Source organism: Saxophila tyrrhenica (assembly GCF_035928015.1).
Source record: "Saxophila tyrrhenica strain CCFEE 5935 chromosome Unknown scaffold_9, whole genome shotgun sequence".
Classification (NCBI taxonomy): Eukaryota; Fungi; Ascomycota; class Dothideomycetes; order Mycosphaerellales; family Extremaceae; genus Saxophila; species Saxophila tyrrhenica.
In genome coordinates, this window is record NW_027041741.1 from 499337 (window position 1) to 514630 (window position 15294).

General features: G+C 54.6%; 8 protein-coding genes across 8 annotated transcripts; 3 read left to right on the forward strand and 5 right to left on the reverse strand.

The window, feature by feature from the left end:
- Positions 1-440: 440 nt before the first annotated feature.
- Positions 441-2491, forward strand: LTR77_006125 (uncharacterized protein; the record flags this gene model as incomplete). The annotated part of the gene is made up of 3 exons (XM_064803367.1): positions 441-481; positions 534-1275; positions 1325-2491. The coding sequence occupies 3 exons, from the start codon at positions 441-443 to the stop codon at positions 2489-2491; spliced, it is 1950 nt and encodes a 649-aa protein (XP_064658282.1).
- Positions 2492-2760: 269 nt separating this feature from the next.
- On the reverse strand, positions 2761-3400 carry LTR77_006126 (uncharacterized protein; the record flags this gene model as incomplete). Its single annotated transcript, XM_064803368.1, has 2 exons — positions 2761-3318; positions 3377-3400. 2 exons carry the CDS (start codon positions 3398-3400, stop codon positions 2761-2763), a joined length of 582 nt encoding a protein of 193 aa, XP_064658283.1.
- Positions 3401-3990: 590 nt separating this feature from the next.
- On the reverse strand, positions 3991-6085 carry LRO1 (phospholipid:diacylglycerol acyltransferase; the record flags this gene model as incomplete). Its single annotated transcript, XM_064803369.1, has 3 exons — positions 3991-4394; positions 4444-5644; positions 5711-6085. 3 exons carry the CDS (start codon positions 6083-6085, stop codon positions 3991-3993), a joined length of 1980 nt encoding a protein of 659 aa, XP_064658284.1.
- A 250-nt stretch (positions 6086-6335) lies between these two features.
- naa30 (N-alpha-acetyltransferase 30) lies at positions 6336-7075 on the forward strand (the record flags this gene model as incomplete). The annotated part of the gene is made up of 2 exons (XM_064803370.1): positions 6336-6542; positions 6593-7075. 2 exons carry the CDS (start codon positions 6336-6338, stop codon positions 7073-7075), a joined length of 690 nt encoding a protein of 229 aa, XP_064658285.1.
- Positions 7076-7617: 542 nt separating this feature from the next.
- Positions 7618-7932, reverse strand: LTR77_006129 (uncharacterized protein; the record flags this gene model as incomplete). Its single annotated transcript, XM_064803371.1, has 1 exon — positions 7618-7932. One exon carries the CDS (start codon positions 7930-7932, stop codon positions 7618-7620), a length of 315 nt encoding a protein of 104 aa, XP_064658286.1.
- Positions 7933-10148: 2216 nt separating this feature from the next.
- Positions 10149-11930, reverse strand: LTR77_006130 (uncharacterized protein; the record flags this gene model as incomplete). Its single annotated transcript, XM_064803372.1, has 3 exons — positions 10149-11198; positions 11258-11844; positions 11897-11930. 3 exons carry the CDS (start codon positions 11928-11930, stop codon positions 10149-10151), a joined length of 1671 nt encoding a protein of 556 aa, XP_064658287.1.
- Positions 11931-12391: 461 nt separating this feature from the next.
- On the forward strand, positions 12392-13333 carry LTR77_006131 (uncharacterized protein; the record flags this gene model as incomplete). Its single annotated transcript, XM_064803373.1, has 1 exon — positions 12392-13333. One exon carries the CDS (start codon positions 12392-12394, stop codon positions 13331-13333), a length of 942 nt encoding a protein of 313 aa, XP_064658288.1.
- Positions 13334-13493: 160 nt separating this feature from the next.
- On the reverse strand, positions 13494-14736 carry LTR77_006132 (uncharacterized protein; the record flags this gene model as incomplete). Its single annotated transcript, XM_064803374.1, has 2 exons — positions 13494-14461; positions 14529-14736. 2 exons carry the CDS (start codon positions 14734-14736, stop codon positions 13494-13496), a joined length of 1176 nt encoding a protein of 391 aa, XP_064658289.1.
- Between the last annotated feature and the right edge of the window lie 558 nt (positions 14737-15294).

Sequence of the window (15294 nt, forward strand, 5' to 3'; positions counted from 1 at the left end):
CAGTTTGCCTGCCCCTGTCGAGCACTGGCAAGTAGGCAATACGGGAGAGAACAACAGCCACCTCGCCGTCTTGCTTGTCCTACGTGTTACAATGATCCGAGCCTCGTGCTGGTGTGATTGAACGCTCTGCGCAGCTGCACAAGGACCGGCGGCCAAGACCTCGCAAGCTGTTACTGTCATCAGCATTTGGATGTCTGGTCAGATGTTTTGCAGTGGGTGAAATAGATGAACTTGGTGCGATGCTCTCCTTTTCCTTGCCGAACTCGTTCTTGTCTTGAAGGTGGGCGATCCCAAGAAGCTTTCGACAACCGAGGCTGCGTGGACAAACGACAACACCACTTCTAAGATCAACGGTCAACAACACTTTGCGTGCCAAACAATCGTAGTACTCGTCTCGGATTCGTCTGCAAGGTACCCATTGGCACCAAAAAAAGCCGAGCATGAGTCCTCGTCCTATCAAGCGGCTCCTGGTGGCGAACAGGTACGCCCAATGCTTCCTAGGAACTTCGAGACAGACACTGACACAGATGCAGAGGCGAGATCGCAACCAGGATCATATCATCAGCCCGGGAACTCGGCATTGAGACTATCGCAGTCTACACCGACAACGATGTCACGCACACATACAATGCTGCCGTTGCAGTCCGATTGAAGTCGCCGGCTTCGTACATGGACGTTAATGAGCTCGTGGAGACGGCGAAGAAGAATGGAGTGAACGCCGTCCACCCTGGTTATGGGTTTCTCTCGGAGTCCTCTCAATTGGCCAACCGGATGGCTCAAGCTGGAATTATCGTCGTTGGACCTGGAGCCGAAATCCTCGATCGAACAGGAGACAAGCTACAGGCTCGAAAACTTGCCGAAGAGTGCGGTGTTCCAGTCTTGCCAGCACTCATCGATCCGACCGGTGACGTTACCGCAGTAAGACAATTTGCGGAAAGGAATGGCTTGCCAATCATGGTAAAAGCTGTTGACGGCGGAGGCGGCCGTGGCATTCGACTCGTCCGGGATATGGAAGACCTTCAGAGTCTGGTCACTCGTGCCATTGAGGAGAGCCCATCTAAGCAAGTTTTCGCCGAGAGAGCAGCAATCGATGGCTTTCGCCACGTTGAAGTCCAGATCATTGGTGATGGCAGTGGCAACGTTATGCATTTGTGGGAACGAGAGTGCAGCATTCAGAGGAGATATCAGAAGATCGTCGAACTCGCTCCGAGCACGATAGCTAGCAGAGAGGTTGTGGCGCCTGTTATTGAGTCGGCGTTAGCAATGGCGAAGAAGGTGAGATGTCATTGCTGGCTCTTTACGACTCCAAGCTAACGATGTCCAGATTAACTATCGTTCCCTCGGCACCTTTGAATTCTTGCTCAACCCTCACACCTCGGAGAACTTCTTCCTAGAAGTCAACCCAAGATTACAAGTCGAACACACCATCTCCGAGTCGATATGCTCCGTGGACATCGTGAAGGCTCAGCTGAGACTTGCCCAAGGTGCCTCGTTCTCAGAAGCTGGGCTCACAGATCTATCCCAAGACCCTCTACATCCGCCCAAAGCCCACTCTATCCAACTTCGCCTCACAGCTGAGGACCCTGAGAAGGGATACTCTCTCAGCATCGGCAAGATACAGTCCTTCAGGTTGCCTTCCGGCAATGGCGTCCGAGTTGACACAGCGCTCGTCGCTGATGCACCTGCTGTAGTCAGTTCGGACTTCGACAGCGTGATAGCGAAGCTGATCATCACTGCTCGAACATGGAACGAAGTTGTCTCCAAAACACGCAGAGCGCTGGATGACACATCAATACAGGGCATCACCACTAATCTGGCGCTTCTGAGAGCAATCGTTTCCCACCCTGATTTCGAGGCTGGTGCCTGTGACACCCAGTGGCTTGAAGCGAAACACGAGGAGCTGTTGAAGCAGAGCCGAGCACTGTCATCTGGCAGCAGAGACCCGCTCCATGGTTTGGCACAGGCACAATCTGCTAGCCAGTCTGGAGCAAATATAGCACCCGGCTCTTCGTTCATGTTCCGAAGGGACGACGCTTGGCAGATCTCATTGAAGAATTCAGATCCATCGCAAGCACAACAACACCATATGCAGATCACCAAGGTGTTGAAGAACGACTTTCCCTCGTCGTTTGCTGCGGATGTAAAATACACAGTGCAAGGCTCGGAAGCTAAGAGCTTCACACTGGACTTGCAAAGTACATCAGCCTCTGGGTCTACGCTCAACTCACAGCATCCGCTGGGTGACCGGTCGAACAAGGACCATGTCGTTCTTCCGATATCTGGTAAGCTGGTAGAGGTGCTGGTGGATGTTGGGGATCAAGTCAAGAAGGATGAAGCTATTTGTGTTATCAAGCAGATGAAAATGGAGATTGAGATACGTTCGCACAAAGCAGGGACTGTTAGCTGGATCACAGAAGCGGAAGACGATGAAGATGTTGCAGAAGGCATACTCGTAGCGGTTGTTGAGGATGGGGCGAGAGCTAGGCTGTAGATAATTGATCCTATCACAGCTTGTACTCCTGCTTCTATCCGCCAGTCACGATGAGTGTCACATCGCCTGCCCTTTGCACTTCAATGTTGTGCACCCTGACTGCTCTCGAACGTATTATCCTCCTCATTCATGATAGCATCTGCCACCGCCGCGTCGAACTCCCCAGGATACATGTCGCTGAATCTAGCAAACAGTTCCTCAGCATCATGCTCAAGAACAGCAGCCATCAGCCGTCGATACGCCATTGCCGTGTGATGTATCGCGTTTGATCAACGGCGCTGGATGGTCTCTTCGTCGAGGTTGCGTTCACCGCCAAGTGGAGCTTCGTTCAGGATGTCCATTGGATCCCTCGCACCAATCGGTGGCCCTCTCTCATGAGCTTCGCGCGCAGGATCAGGCTGCCGAGCTTGTAGCTGTGATAGTTGGGAGGAAGTTGAGCTGGTTGCCATGCTAGAGGAATCTGCAGGGCCGTGATGGACACCAGGAGTTCCGCTTGATGCTTGGGAGCCAGGTGGTGGGAAGCGAGGAGGCAGACCAAAGAGCTGATGATCTGATGGTGTGGGTGTAGCAGCGCCTGCGAGCGTTGGTACTGTTTGGTCGACTCTGTTGGCTCGAGGGAGGATGATCAACGTTGGTGCGCCGGTGGTGAACGTCTCCAGTGGAAGTGCGATTCTGAGATCGTCCCCAGCAGTCTGTTTCGCATGATCAGTATACAGTAGAATCATCATATAGAGGGCGGCACATATGAAGAGGTCCTCTTGACTGTCCAGCTGAGCAGTCGTACCCGCGAACTCGTCCTCACTGTCAACGACGAACGGGTGGGTCTCCTGGATGGGCCAGGTCAGTACAGAGCATGGTATGACAGAGGTGCGTCGTTTGGCTTACCGGCTGCTGCATGGAGAAAGACATGTCGTTAATAACTTGTTGTGAGTGTGTATACAGGTGTTGTATTGTATTAGGTGTTGCGGTGCGAAGCAAGAACTGTTGTTGCAAGAAGGACGACTTGTCGTGGCACTGAGGTCTTGCTGTGGGTGTGATGTGCGAAAAGGTGAAGAGATTTGTTTCGTAGGTGCGTCTCATGGCAAAGTAGTCTAGCCAAAGTGGGCCGGAAGCTTGAGGAAGTTGAGGAAGGTGGTGAACCCCTTTCACGTGAAAGTGAATGCAAAGTTAGCCGGGTCCGTGCTCTCCACCAACCCCCATCTTCCCCCTTCCCTCTCCGGACGTCACAGTGCTGGCCAGATCAGAGCCGAACGAGCGGCGGCAGACCTCTCATATATCCAGAACCATGGGACAGATGAGATGGCAGAATGGATCAACGACAAGACCGGCAAGCAGTCACAGAGGGAACAAGGGACCTTCAAGCAAGTAGCCGCAGCCGACATGTAACTCTGTGGAACCGAACGTTCTATGTGGTATCATCATCAGCACAAAGCTCTTACCGCGAGGAGCAAGCAGACCTGCAAACGCCGCCGGATGCACCAAAAAGCTGAAGCTTTCTCTCAGTCCGAGTCCCCATCACCCTCCAGTGCATGCCGCCGCTCCTCCTCTTCCGCATCATCATCATAGATCTTGACCCTCTTAGCGTAATCCCGAATATTCGAGTAGATCGTATCCGTGATAGTATGCCCTTTCCCTCCTGCGACTCGCAAGATGAGATCGTTGAGACTACTTCGTCCAAGGATATCGACGTGATCTCCAGTATTCGGACCACCTCTGGGACTGAAGCGGTCTGGCTCGTGAGGCATCTCGTATGTGATGACGGGGATCTTCGCTGGGTTGTAGCGGTCGATCTTCCAGCCTTTGCTACACATATAGCCGGAAGACAGAAGGTTGACTGTGCCGTCGCCTTCTCCCAGAACGACTCCATGGTCAACACCACCATTAGGAGTAGTGACGCTTGAGTCTAGATGCCGGGTCAGCTATGCGTGTGTAAAGGTGCCTGTGAGACGTACCGATCATCACTGCCGTGCTATTGATTGCACCGTCCTCGCGGTAATAGTAAGCTCGCTCAGTCGGCTTGCCAACCCCGTAAAAGCAAAAGATCTTCATGTCCGGAGCATGAGGCAGCCTTGTCTCGAGCGGATTCATCCACTTCTGAGGCACCCGCTGGTTCTCCTCCACTTCCTTCTTGCTATGTGCGACACCCTGGCTGTAGCTCCGTTTTATCTCATTCACATACCATTGCTCAGTATGATTGAACAAGTATGGCAGTGACTGTGCTATGGTCAAGTTGCCGGGCGACGAAGAGCTATTAGTCTCTCGAAAGTTCAAAAACTTGCCATATGTAAAGTTCTGACCAGGCCTGTCGTCCGGTGCCCAAGTGGCATTGCCCCAGACAGCCTCTCCGCCGATCGGTAGCATGCTGCTAATTCCTGGCATAGCCCGGAATATGTCGGCTCGTTCGGAACGTGACAAGAACTTCTCAAGGCCGTAGACCGCAAAGGCATTGAGCTGGACTGTATCGCGCATCTCACCACTGAGCACTGCCGGCACGTCTTTCAGTGCTCCAAGCATGCAGCCGGAGATGTTGATCCAGGATTCGATATGATCATTCACCCAAGTGGGCCCGCCATTGCCGTAGCCTTCAGCTTCCGCCCAGTGGAAGAAGTAGTACAGCACTTGCGAACCCATTGAGTGGGATAGGAGTACTACTTTGAGGCCGGTGAGCTGTTTGCCAACTTCAATGTGGTTCTTCAGCCGGGTGAAGTACTGGTCTCGGATTTCGTAGTTCTGGTAGCTGAGCCGCCAGTCGTAAGCTGCTGTGAAGGCGTTGCTCGGGTCGTAGCCGATGGTGGCCAGGTTTTCCAGAATCTTGTTCCAAATCCAGTAGCCGGTAATGAAGAAGTCTGCCGCATCGAAGCCTTGAGCAGAGCGCAGCTTGATGCCAGGTGGATCCAGACCGGTAGCCTTGTCCAGCATAATATGCCGCTTCCAGCTGGCCTTGTCCAACACCATCGCTCTCATCATGCTCCACGAGCCCCATAGTCGCTTCCTGAAGTACTGCCGCGACTGCTCCTCCGTGCCCCAGCTCTCCAGTCCTGTCGAGATAACACCTGGTATCATGATGACTGGATATTTGGCAGATATACCTTCTGACCGCGCCGCGAGGCCAATAGAGAAAGAGTCGTAGTTCACGGCTTCTTTTTCATGTGTCTGCAAGCAAAGACACCTTCGTCAACATCAGCTTGAGAAGTGAGACTGCTTAGCACAACTACGTACCTGTAGCTCTTGGACGTCCCTGATGACCCCAGTAGGCAGAATGTCCAGTATCGAGTCCAAGTTCATGTCCTTCATGCCCGTGAATTGCACCAATTGATCGAAGCTCCCATTGCTAGTAGCGAAGAATCCAGCCAGGAATATGCCAAACACCCCTCCCAGCGCAAAGATCCAAGCCATCCGTCTTTTTCTTCCCTTACCTCTCAATATTCTCAGATCACTTCGCAGTCTCTCCATCTTCCTCCGCGGCACCACTTGGTATTCCGAGCCATCTTTGTTCGTTTCCTGTCCTGGCGCTGGACTGCTATCGCGGGAGCTGGCGGGTGTTGAGTCTGGCGTCCCTGACCGTCCAAAGATGCGACGGCGGAGTTCCGACATGATTGTTGCGCCGCGCAGACAACAACATGTAGAATTAGGTGGTGTTGTGAAAAATGGTGGGGGCTCGACAATAGAACAACGACCTGTAATCTTCATGTGAAAGTTCGCCTATTGCACTTTTGCGGACTAGCGCGAACGCTAAAATGTGAATACCAGAGCACAAACAACGACCAATCGCTGGACGAGACTGTTTATTGACCGGCGACCAAATGCTGCATACACTCGACTTCGACCCTCCCTCGCGCTCCCGATGAGCGGCCCAGGCAAAGATGAAGCCGCCACTCTTGTCGAGAAGCCAACTGCTGTGGATGGCCTGCACTACGTGAACTATGGCGACCAGAGAGAATCACCCTACCTCTCCGCCATCCGGCAACTGATCTCGCAAGACCTTTCTGAGCCCTACAGCATCTATGTCTACCGCTACTTCCTGTACCAATGGCCAGACTTGTGCTTCATGGTAATATCTCCACGCCCCTTCCTCTATTACACCAGTTGACACAGGACTAGGCTCTGGACAAGGATGAAAACCTCATAGGCGTAATCGTCTGCAAACTCGAGCCTCACCGAGGCGGCCCCATGCGTGGCTACATAGCCATGCTGGCCACTCGCCAACAACACCGCGGTCAAGGCATCGCCTCTGCACTCGTCCGAATGGCCGTTGAGAAAATGATCGCCAAAGACGCCGACGAGATTGCTCTCGAGACGGAAGTTGACAACGAGCCTTCTCTTCGAATCTACGCGCACTTGGGTTTCATTCGGACGAAGCGGCTGCATCGGTATTACTTGAACGGCAATACGGCGTTTCGACTGATTCTGTATTTGAAGCCTGGCATCCCCTATAAGCATACTTATCCGCCTGAGTACGGAGGGCCAAGCGATGGAGGTGGATTGATGGATGAGGATTTGGTTGCGAGGCAGGCGGCGCAGTTGCAGTTGGAAGATGTTGAGGGCGAGACGCATGATGTTACGGGTGGGAATACCTATAGATAGGCCATACGAAGTGCTCGGCATCGTTATTGGCGCAGCAGTGCGGGTTCGAGAACTTGTCCCATGTCGGGTTTTGTCTTGTCCTCTAGGCGATGTGTCCAGGGTATTCACCACAGGGCCTGCGTTTTCGGGCATCTGCGGGTGTCACATCCGCCATCTGCCACGAGGAGGACGCGTGGCGAACGACACCCGTTGTGCATATTGGTGCCTAACATGAACAAGCAGATAGAGCAGAGAAAGTTCATGTAGGGAACAGGTTTAGGCACACAGCAGTTCAGGCGAGCAATGAGCGACAAGAAGTACCCGAGATCGCATCTGGTATCATACAGAGATCTATGTATGGCGAACGTTGGTCGTCGCTTTAGATGCGCCAAAGCCACATGCTCCCAACGCCGGCCAACGGTCTCTGTCCCAGCCATACATCAAGTCGAGTGAAGGCCGTGTTGACTTGACCCAGTCATACCCTCATACCAGCGTGTTAACTTCTCAAGCGTGACTTCGTCTCTTCCCATCCCGCTAAGCTTTCCACACGCCTAGTACGTCATCTACCCAGGGTAGCTTCCGGTCGCAGTCGGGAATGGTCCGGCTGTGCCAGTACCTGTCGGGCCAGCTGTCGGCATTGGGCCACCAGAAGAGGGAGATGGCGCAGGCCAGTAGTGTGGGAAGTGGCCCTGGCGAGGACCTTCGAAAGCATCACGCTTCTCCCGAGCCAATGCTTCGGCTTCGCGCTTGTTGGACATGTAGGTTGGGTAGGGGTAGCCGGTGCCGGAACCGGTAGCCGTACCAATGGGGCCGGGGGCTGTGGGAGCTGGCGGGAATGACATGCTGGTTGGAGTGCCTGTCGGGGGAGCACCAGGCATGCTGCTGCTGGTGGTAGTCCAAGGTTGGTGGGGTGGCGAGCCCCATGGAGGATTGAAGGGCATGGCGAGTGCGGCGGGAAGCAATGCCGCAAGGCACATTTGACTGATGCCGTGCATGCTGATTGGAAGTCTAGGCGTAAAGAGGGTAGTCCTGTTGCTGAAACGAGTGTAGTTGGACTACTAGATGGAAGGATGCTATGGCGTGCTCAAGAAGGAAGGGTTTCCAGGAGGCAGAGGCCTATATAAATACCGGGAAACGAGAGCGAGGAGACCGAACGCGGGTGAATGGGGTGGGATCTTTGCTGCACCGTATAGTGCCTACTGGGCTCTGCATATCGACATGCGGGAGGCTGCTCCGCCTGCCGTTCCCACCCAGTCGCACATGGGCGTAGCTCTGCAGCATAGATCCCGGGTGCGGAAGGCTGATACGTTGGTGACAGCGTGGGATCAACAGCCATAGACTGCGCTGTTGCTGAGCGATTTGAAGTTAGACGGCCACTTACCTTGCTCAATCACACCCGTAGCGGTGGCCAGCGAGAGCGCTGAAACTAGTCTTTGCGAGCCAAAGGTTAAGTCAAGGACTACGTCGATATCGTTATCTCGCTGGTCCGGCAGTGATAGCGATCGGCAGGGCCATTGAGCTGGTCCGAAGTAACATGCAGGTCGGGCGTCCACGAGAACGGAGGGTCTGGGCTGTCAGGTACGGGAGAAGTCTCACTGATCTTGCATGGCTACAAGTCAGCTCTAGTAGAACGTGGCGCCGCCAACGAGCTGACTTGGTCTGTTCGATGAGCACAAAGACGCCAGCCTTCTCGCCTCGCCGTTGGTGGTTGGTCTGATGGTGGATGTCGTTGGCTTGAGATACCAGGAACATTAACCCTGAATTAAGGTTGGTCGTCCCGGAGCTAGCGTCTCTTTGCGTTGGCCTACGGCAAACCTTGTCGCCGTCCAGAACATCTCTTTGCTGCCTCCCCGAAAGAGACTTCCAGGAACATCGCTTCAGGTGAGTCGCGGTCATTCCACAGTTTCTGTGAAGAATCGCAAGGCCTCGAATGCCGCGAGCATGTTTCGCTACAGCCAGCGACAGCGTCAAAGACACCTCAGATCTGTCTGCCGGCGTTAGCGACATCTGTCAATGTCTCAGCCCACGCTGCTCCACCCCGGTACCCGTCATGATGCACGCCTTGCTGATGCGATTGGAGGGTCTGGATGTGTAGTCTGTTACACCAGCCACGTTGCAGGCAACACCTTTTACCGCAGGCCGTTGAGAGGCAACCGGATGAACCTGCCTCTGAGGCTCAGCTGCAGCAACGGGTGGGGTGCGGCTCGCAGCGCCACCATCGTCGTCCATCTGCATCTTCCGGACTTCACTGATGATCAACGTCCCACATACTACAGACAGCGCATCACAAACAGCTTTGGCCACTACTCGGACTGCCTTGGTGTTCACTCGACCGACGGCCTAGGATCAACAGATCTAAACCACATCCCCACTAAACATCCTTCTGGCGGAGGATAGCAGATTGTGCAAAACTGCCCGGCCTCGGCTCCCCTCCAACTTGGACCTTATCTCGACCGCATGCATAGTCGAATATCCGGCAGGAACACAGCATCCACAGCCTGTCATGGATGTGCCTCATCACATATTCACATGAGACATCTATCAGGTTACGGGCATTTATCCAAGTCTGTGAGGTGATCCACCCCGCTGATTCAGGACAGTGTTCTCTTAGTCGTGCTTGGTATCAGGAGATTGCTCGCGACGTGCCTCGGCGATACAGTGTTGCTGCTGGTCGCACGAAGGGAACAAGTTGATACAGATCCATCGAGCCGACCTCCAACATTCTCGTCGAACGAGAGAAGTCGTGAGAGCGGTGGGGAGGCCGAATATCTTCTCCTTCTCCCGCCTCCAACGCTTCATGGGTCCACCGCAGGGATCTTGCTCAGCGAGGCACACAAGATAACCTGCGAGCATGGGGGGCTCGCGTTGATGCTGGGCGAACTATCTTGCAGCTCACAGGTGCATCCGAACGCTCCCCGCGAAACTTTCGCTGTCCGGTCTAACGATTTGGAGGAGGAGGTAAGTGATGTTTAGTCAATATCCACGGCGCTCTGAGGTAGGCCAACCGCGAATTCTTCCCTTGATCCATACAGCTTGTTCCGTACAGCTTCTGCGACTGCTCATACCAGATGATTTACTATACTCAAGACACGGTCTACAGATTCGCCCGCTCCTCCCTCACCACCACACCCGTCGCCCCCTTCCTCGACTGATCCCTCAACACCCTCCGCAAAATCTTCCCACTCGCACTCTTCGGGATCTCCGTCGCAAACTCAATCTCCTTGACCGCCTTATACCTCACCTTCTTCTCCCTCACATACGCAATCAACTCCCGCCCGAGCGCCTGGTTACCCTCGTACCCCGACTGAGGCACGATGTAGGCCTTGGGCACCTCCCCGGCCCACTCGTCCTGGATCCCGAGCACGGCTACATCTTCCACCTTCTCATGACCGAGCAGGAGGTCTTCGAGCTCCGCGGGCGCGACACCGATGCCCTTGACCTTGATCATCTCCTTGATCCGGTCTAGGATCGTGATCACGCCTTCTTCGTCGATACTGCCCTGGTCGCCGGTGTGCAGGAAGCCGTCCGCATCGAAGGTGTCCTTCGTGGCTTGCTCGTTGTTTAGATACCCCATCACGATCTGCGGCCCCTTCGCGAAGATTTCACCTGGCTCGCCAATCCCACCCTCTGTGCCGTCCTCCTTCACGATCTTAACCGTCGTACTCGACACTATCGTCCCAACAGAGTGCGCATACTTGTAGTCGTAATGACTAGGCGGATGCGCGGTGATACATGAACAAGACTCTGTCATGCCGTAGCCCTGCTTAAAGCCTGTTTGCGGGAACTTCTTCTTTAACAGCTGGATGATCTCCTCACTCAACGGCGCTGCACCAGAAGAAAATCGTCGGAGGAAGCTGAGGTCGTAGTTATCCACGATCGGATCTCGGACCATCCTGATCAAGATTGGAGGGACGAGGAGGAGTTCTTTGAGCTGGTATTCGACCACGGTGTCGAGCATGGCTTTCATCGTAAAGGCTGGGAGCATCACCACGGTGGCGTTGAGGAGGACAGGGAGATGCAGGGCGTGGACGAGGCCCGTGATGTGGAAGGATGGTAGTACTGCCAGGATCCGGGTGAGGTCTGAAGGCGTTATCTGCTGGACCTGGAGGCATTGGGCGATCACATTCTGGTGCGATATCATGACCTGCGCATCCAAAATCAGCAACCAGGTGGAGATATGGACATTGTGGAAACACTGCTTACAGCCTTCGGCAACCCAGTCGTCCCCGAACTAAAGCTCAAGAACCCACACACATCACCATTGGTCTTGCCCTTCGGAATCGTCCATACCGGCACCTCCTGCAGCTTCTTGCCCTCCTCTATCAAGTCCTTCACGTTCTTATATCCTTTCATCTCACCCTCCAACATGAAGACATTCTCCTTCTTCAAACCTGCCTTCTCCGCAGCTTCGATAGCCACGCCCATGGAGTCCGGATGTGTCATGAGAAACTTCGCATCCGCCTTTTGTAGTGCGTAGGTCATCTCTTCTACATTATACGCCGGACTTGCACCGCTCACTTTCCCCCCTACTCGTAGGGTGGCGTGCATAGCGACAGGGTAGTATATCGTGTTCTGCGAGAAGAGCGAGACGGTCTCAGTGGGTTTGAGGCCATAGTTCCGGACAAGGGCGGTGGAGAGGTGGGTAGCGGCCTCTTTAACTTGTTGCCAGGAGAGGGTTTCCTTCGTGATAGCGTTGTGATAGCCGCCGAGTTCGTTGGAAGGGAAGCGGTGGAGTGGGCTGTACGTTGGGTGCTCGAAGAGCCATTGGTAGGTCGTTATATCGCGGGGAACTGTGGTGTATCGTTAGCCTGCTGTGGTTATGGGAGGAGATCATGTCCGTACGAAAGATATCGGCCGCGCGACTTTTGAAGGGCATCTTGACGGTTTACAGACGGGATGAGAACGACAGTACGACTGACTATGAATTGATATTGAGAGATGAGAAGGATCCCTACCTGTTCCTACATGATCGTGCCGCCATTGGAAAGCGGTGGTGGTCGTGTCTACCTCGGTGTTGATCCGCGGCTATATGGCTATGGCCCGCCACGTGACGAAATGCGGGGATACCAAAATGCTTCTTTTTGGGTGCTATCGCTGCCTTATCAATCCTGGTGGCTGGACAGCACCGAGTGAACGAATATGAACGTAAGGTAGGTGAGGTCTCCTACACATCACCCAGTCGTATCCTCCTCCACCATGTCTCCCCTTCGCCCACTCGTCGGCGCGCGCTTCTCCATACCCCTCCTTCAACCCCACAGTCTCCGCCTAGCGCAGATGTGCATAAGAACCACCGCCGCCGCATCAACTCTCCCCTTCCAACATCGACAGGGCTCCAGCATGGCGGACAAACACCACATCGCCCTCATCGGCAGCGGCACCATCGGCCTGTCCTTCGCAGCCCTCCACCTCACCAAATCCACCACCTCCACCGTCTCCATCTACGACAACCGGCCCGACCTCTACGACTACATCACCGAACACCTACCCGGCTACATCGACCCTGCCGAATGCAGCGAGAAATCCTACAGTGACCGCATTACTTTAGCACCCAGCCTCAAGGCCGCCGTCGAATTCGCCGATATTGTCCAAGAGCAAGGACCAGAGAACGAAGACTTTAAGACGAAGCTATGGCCGGAGGTCGAGAAATTTGCGCGCAGCGATGCGCTGTTCTGGAGTTCGACGAGTGGGATCACGGCTACAGTGCAGGGGAAGGGGATGAAGGATAAAACGCGGCTTATGGTTGTGCATCCTTTCAATCCACCGCACATCATGCCGCTCTTGGAAGTTGTACCAGGTGAGAAGACAAGTCAGGCGGCGATCAACAAGACGCTGAAGTACTGGCGGAGTTTGGGACGGACGCCGGTGGTGCTGAAGAAAGAGTGCACGGGATTTGTCGCCAATCGACTGGCTTTCGCGCTTTTCAGGGAGGCTTGCTCGTTGGTCGCGCAGGATGTGGTGTCCGTAAAGGATCTTGATGCGATTATGACGGCCTCAATGGGTCCTAGGTGGTCTGTAGCCGGGCCCTTCAAGAGCTACCATGCTGGTGGTGGGGAGGGTGGCATGCAGAGTTTCATGGAGAAGATTGGCGGCACAGTGCAGAACTGCTGGGAAGCGAGTGAGAAGGATGTAGAGAAGTTCAAGATTAATGTTAAGGCGGGCGAGAAGTGGGAAGAGAAGATGTGGAAGCAGTGTGAGGAGGAGTATGGAAATGTCGATACTGCGGACAGAGATGCGAAGACGAAAAAGGTGCTGCAAGCTGCGGCTGGAGAGAAGAAGTGAGATGCGAAGAATGCATGTGATCTCGGCTATCGCTGGACTCGAGGATACATCAGGACCACCTCCGAACATTACTTTGCGACCTCCCGCCCGTCTAAGAGCATCTATCATCTCCGCGACTCGGTCTATCTGGCCTCCTTCTCCTGCCCCAGACCAGGACCCATCACTCCACACCCACCGTCGGCAAAATCGGCTCAACAAGCGCAGTCGTCACCAACGTCGTACTCCCGTCCGCGAACGTATGCGTCATCGTCATCACCGACGTGAACATCCCGAGATTCGTCGGCGTGGGAATCGAAGGAATGATCGAAGTAACGCTCACGTTCGCCACGGTCGAAGCGGTGCTGCTGGTAGTGCTGTTGTTGGAGCCCGGATCTGGTGTTGCGACGCTGATAGCGAAGGTGCTTGCTGTTGATGAGGATGTAAGAGCGGCGAATGGGATCGGGCCGCCGCTCAGAGTGATCGCGGTCACCGAGCTGGAAGACGAGGGTAGAGATGCGAACGGCGTCGGAGCACCAGACAGAGAGCTGTGCGTGCTTGTCGTCGCGGACGTGGGTGATAGCGAAGCAAACGGCGTCGGGCCACCGGACAGAGAGCTACGCTTGCTCGAGGTTGAGCTAGACGTACCAGGAGATGGTACGGCAGACAAAGTGCTTGAAATCGAAACTTCGCCAGAGCTGGTCGTAGAGCTGGGAGCCGCGGTATCGCCAATCGATGCCAGAGGCTGATGTCCTCTGAGCGTCGTCGTGATCTCCACCTTTCCAGCCGCCGCAGCACCCCGGCGAGTCGGCGAATCAGACAAAGTCGTCGAGATTGAGACGTCAGAGCTTGTTGTCTTGCCTCTCGGGCCGGAGAGTGTTGTGCTGATCATGACCTCTCTCGAAGAGGAGGAAGTTGTGGAAGCCGCCGCAGAACTGCTGGACGAAGCGTTCTCTCCACACAGCTGCCAGCACCGCCAGCTCTTGGCCTTGTTGTCGAACCCAATATCCCTCAGATCGCCGTAGCCCGGGTTCACGATCGGATCCGAACGCGCGCCGACGCAGTCTGGGGCATCATAAAGAAAGCAAGCCGCGCCTTCGACCGGGCCGGCCGAGGAGATGTTTGCTGTGAGGCCGTCGGGGAGAGCAGGAGCTGTTGTTGAAACACGTCAGCCAGACGTCCGAGCATTATCATACAAAGCATGAAGAAGGACACCTACAGCACGTCCCAGCCACCTGACACAAGTTCAGTCCCTCGCCAGCCCAGTTGATGTCGTTGGTGAGGTAGAGACATAGCAGACCTCCAGACTCTTGGCGTTTGGTGAGAGTAGAGCGCTCGCAGAGTTGGCTGGCTGGTGCAGCTGCTGATGGGGAGATGGAGATGGCGAGGAGGGTGAAAGCGGCGAGCGTGTGGGCGAAGGACGGCATGGTTGAAGGTGGATGAGGTGGTGGTTCGGAGTAGTAGTAATGCGAGGGTGGAGAGGTGCCGACTGTGTTGCGTGCTTCTCGGTGTAGTAGCACGCAGCTAGTGAGGCAGAGAATTGAGGACGGAGGCTTAAGGATCGGTAGAAGAGGCGAAGATGAAGGTGAAGAGAAAGAGAGGAAAAACACAGCAGAAAGGTCGAACAGAAGTACACACACACAAACGCTTCAAACGCAGCAAGTCCACCTCCTCACCGCAACGCACCTACCTGCCTTACCTCTAACCTGCATCTTCCCTCTCCTCGCCGTTTCATCAAGATTATGCAAGTACTCCAGGTGAAAGGAATGCCACATGTGCGTCCGACTGCCTTGCTTCAGCATGCGGATACATGCAGCACGTTCAATCTCCACTGCGTGACACCGACCGGCCATGAGACATGGTTGCGTCTGCTCGGAATTGTATCGTTTTGAGAGATGGATAATGATGAATTCGATAATGCGTCGTTTGTTAGAGAAGATTTGAACTCGGTCCACTGCCGACAGCTACACTCTTACATGTCATTC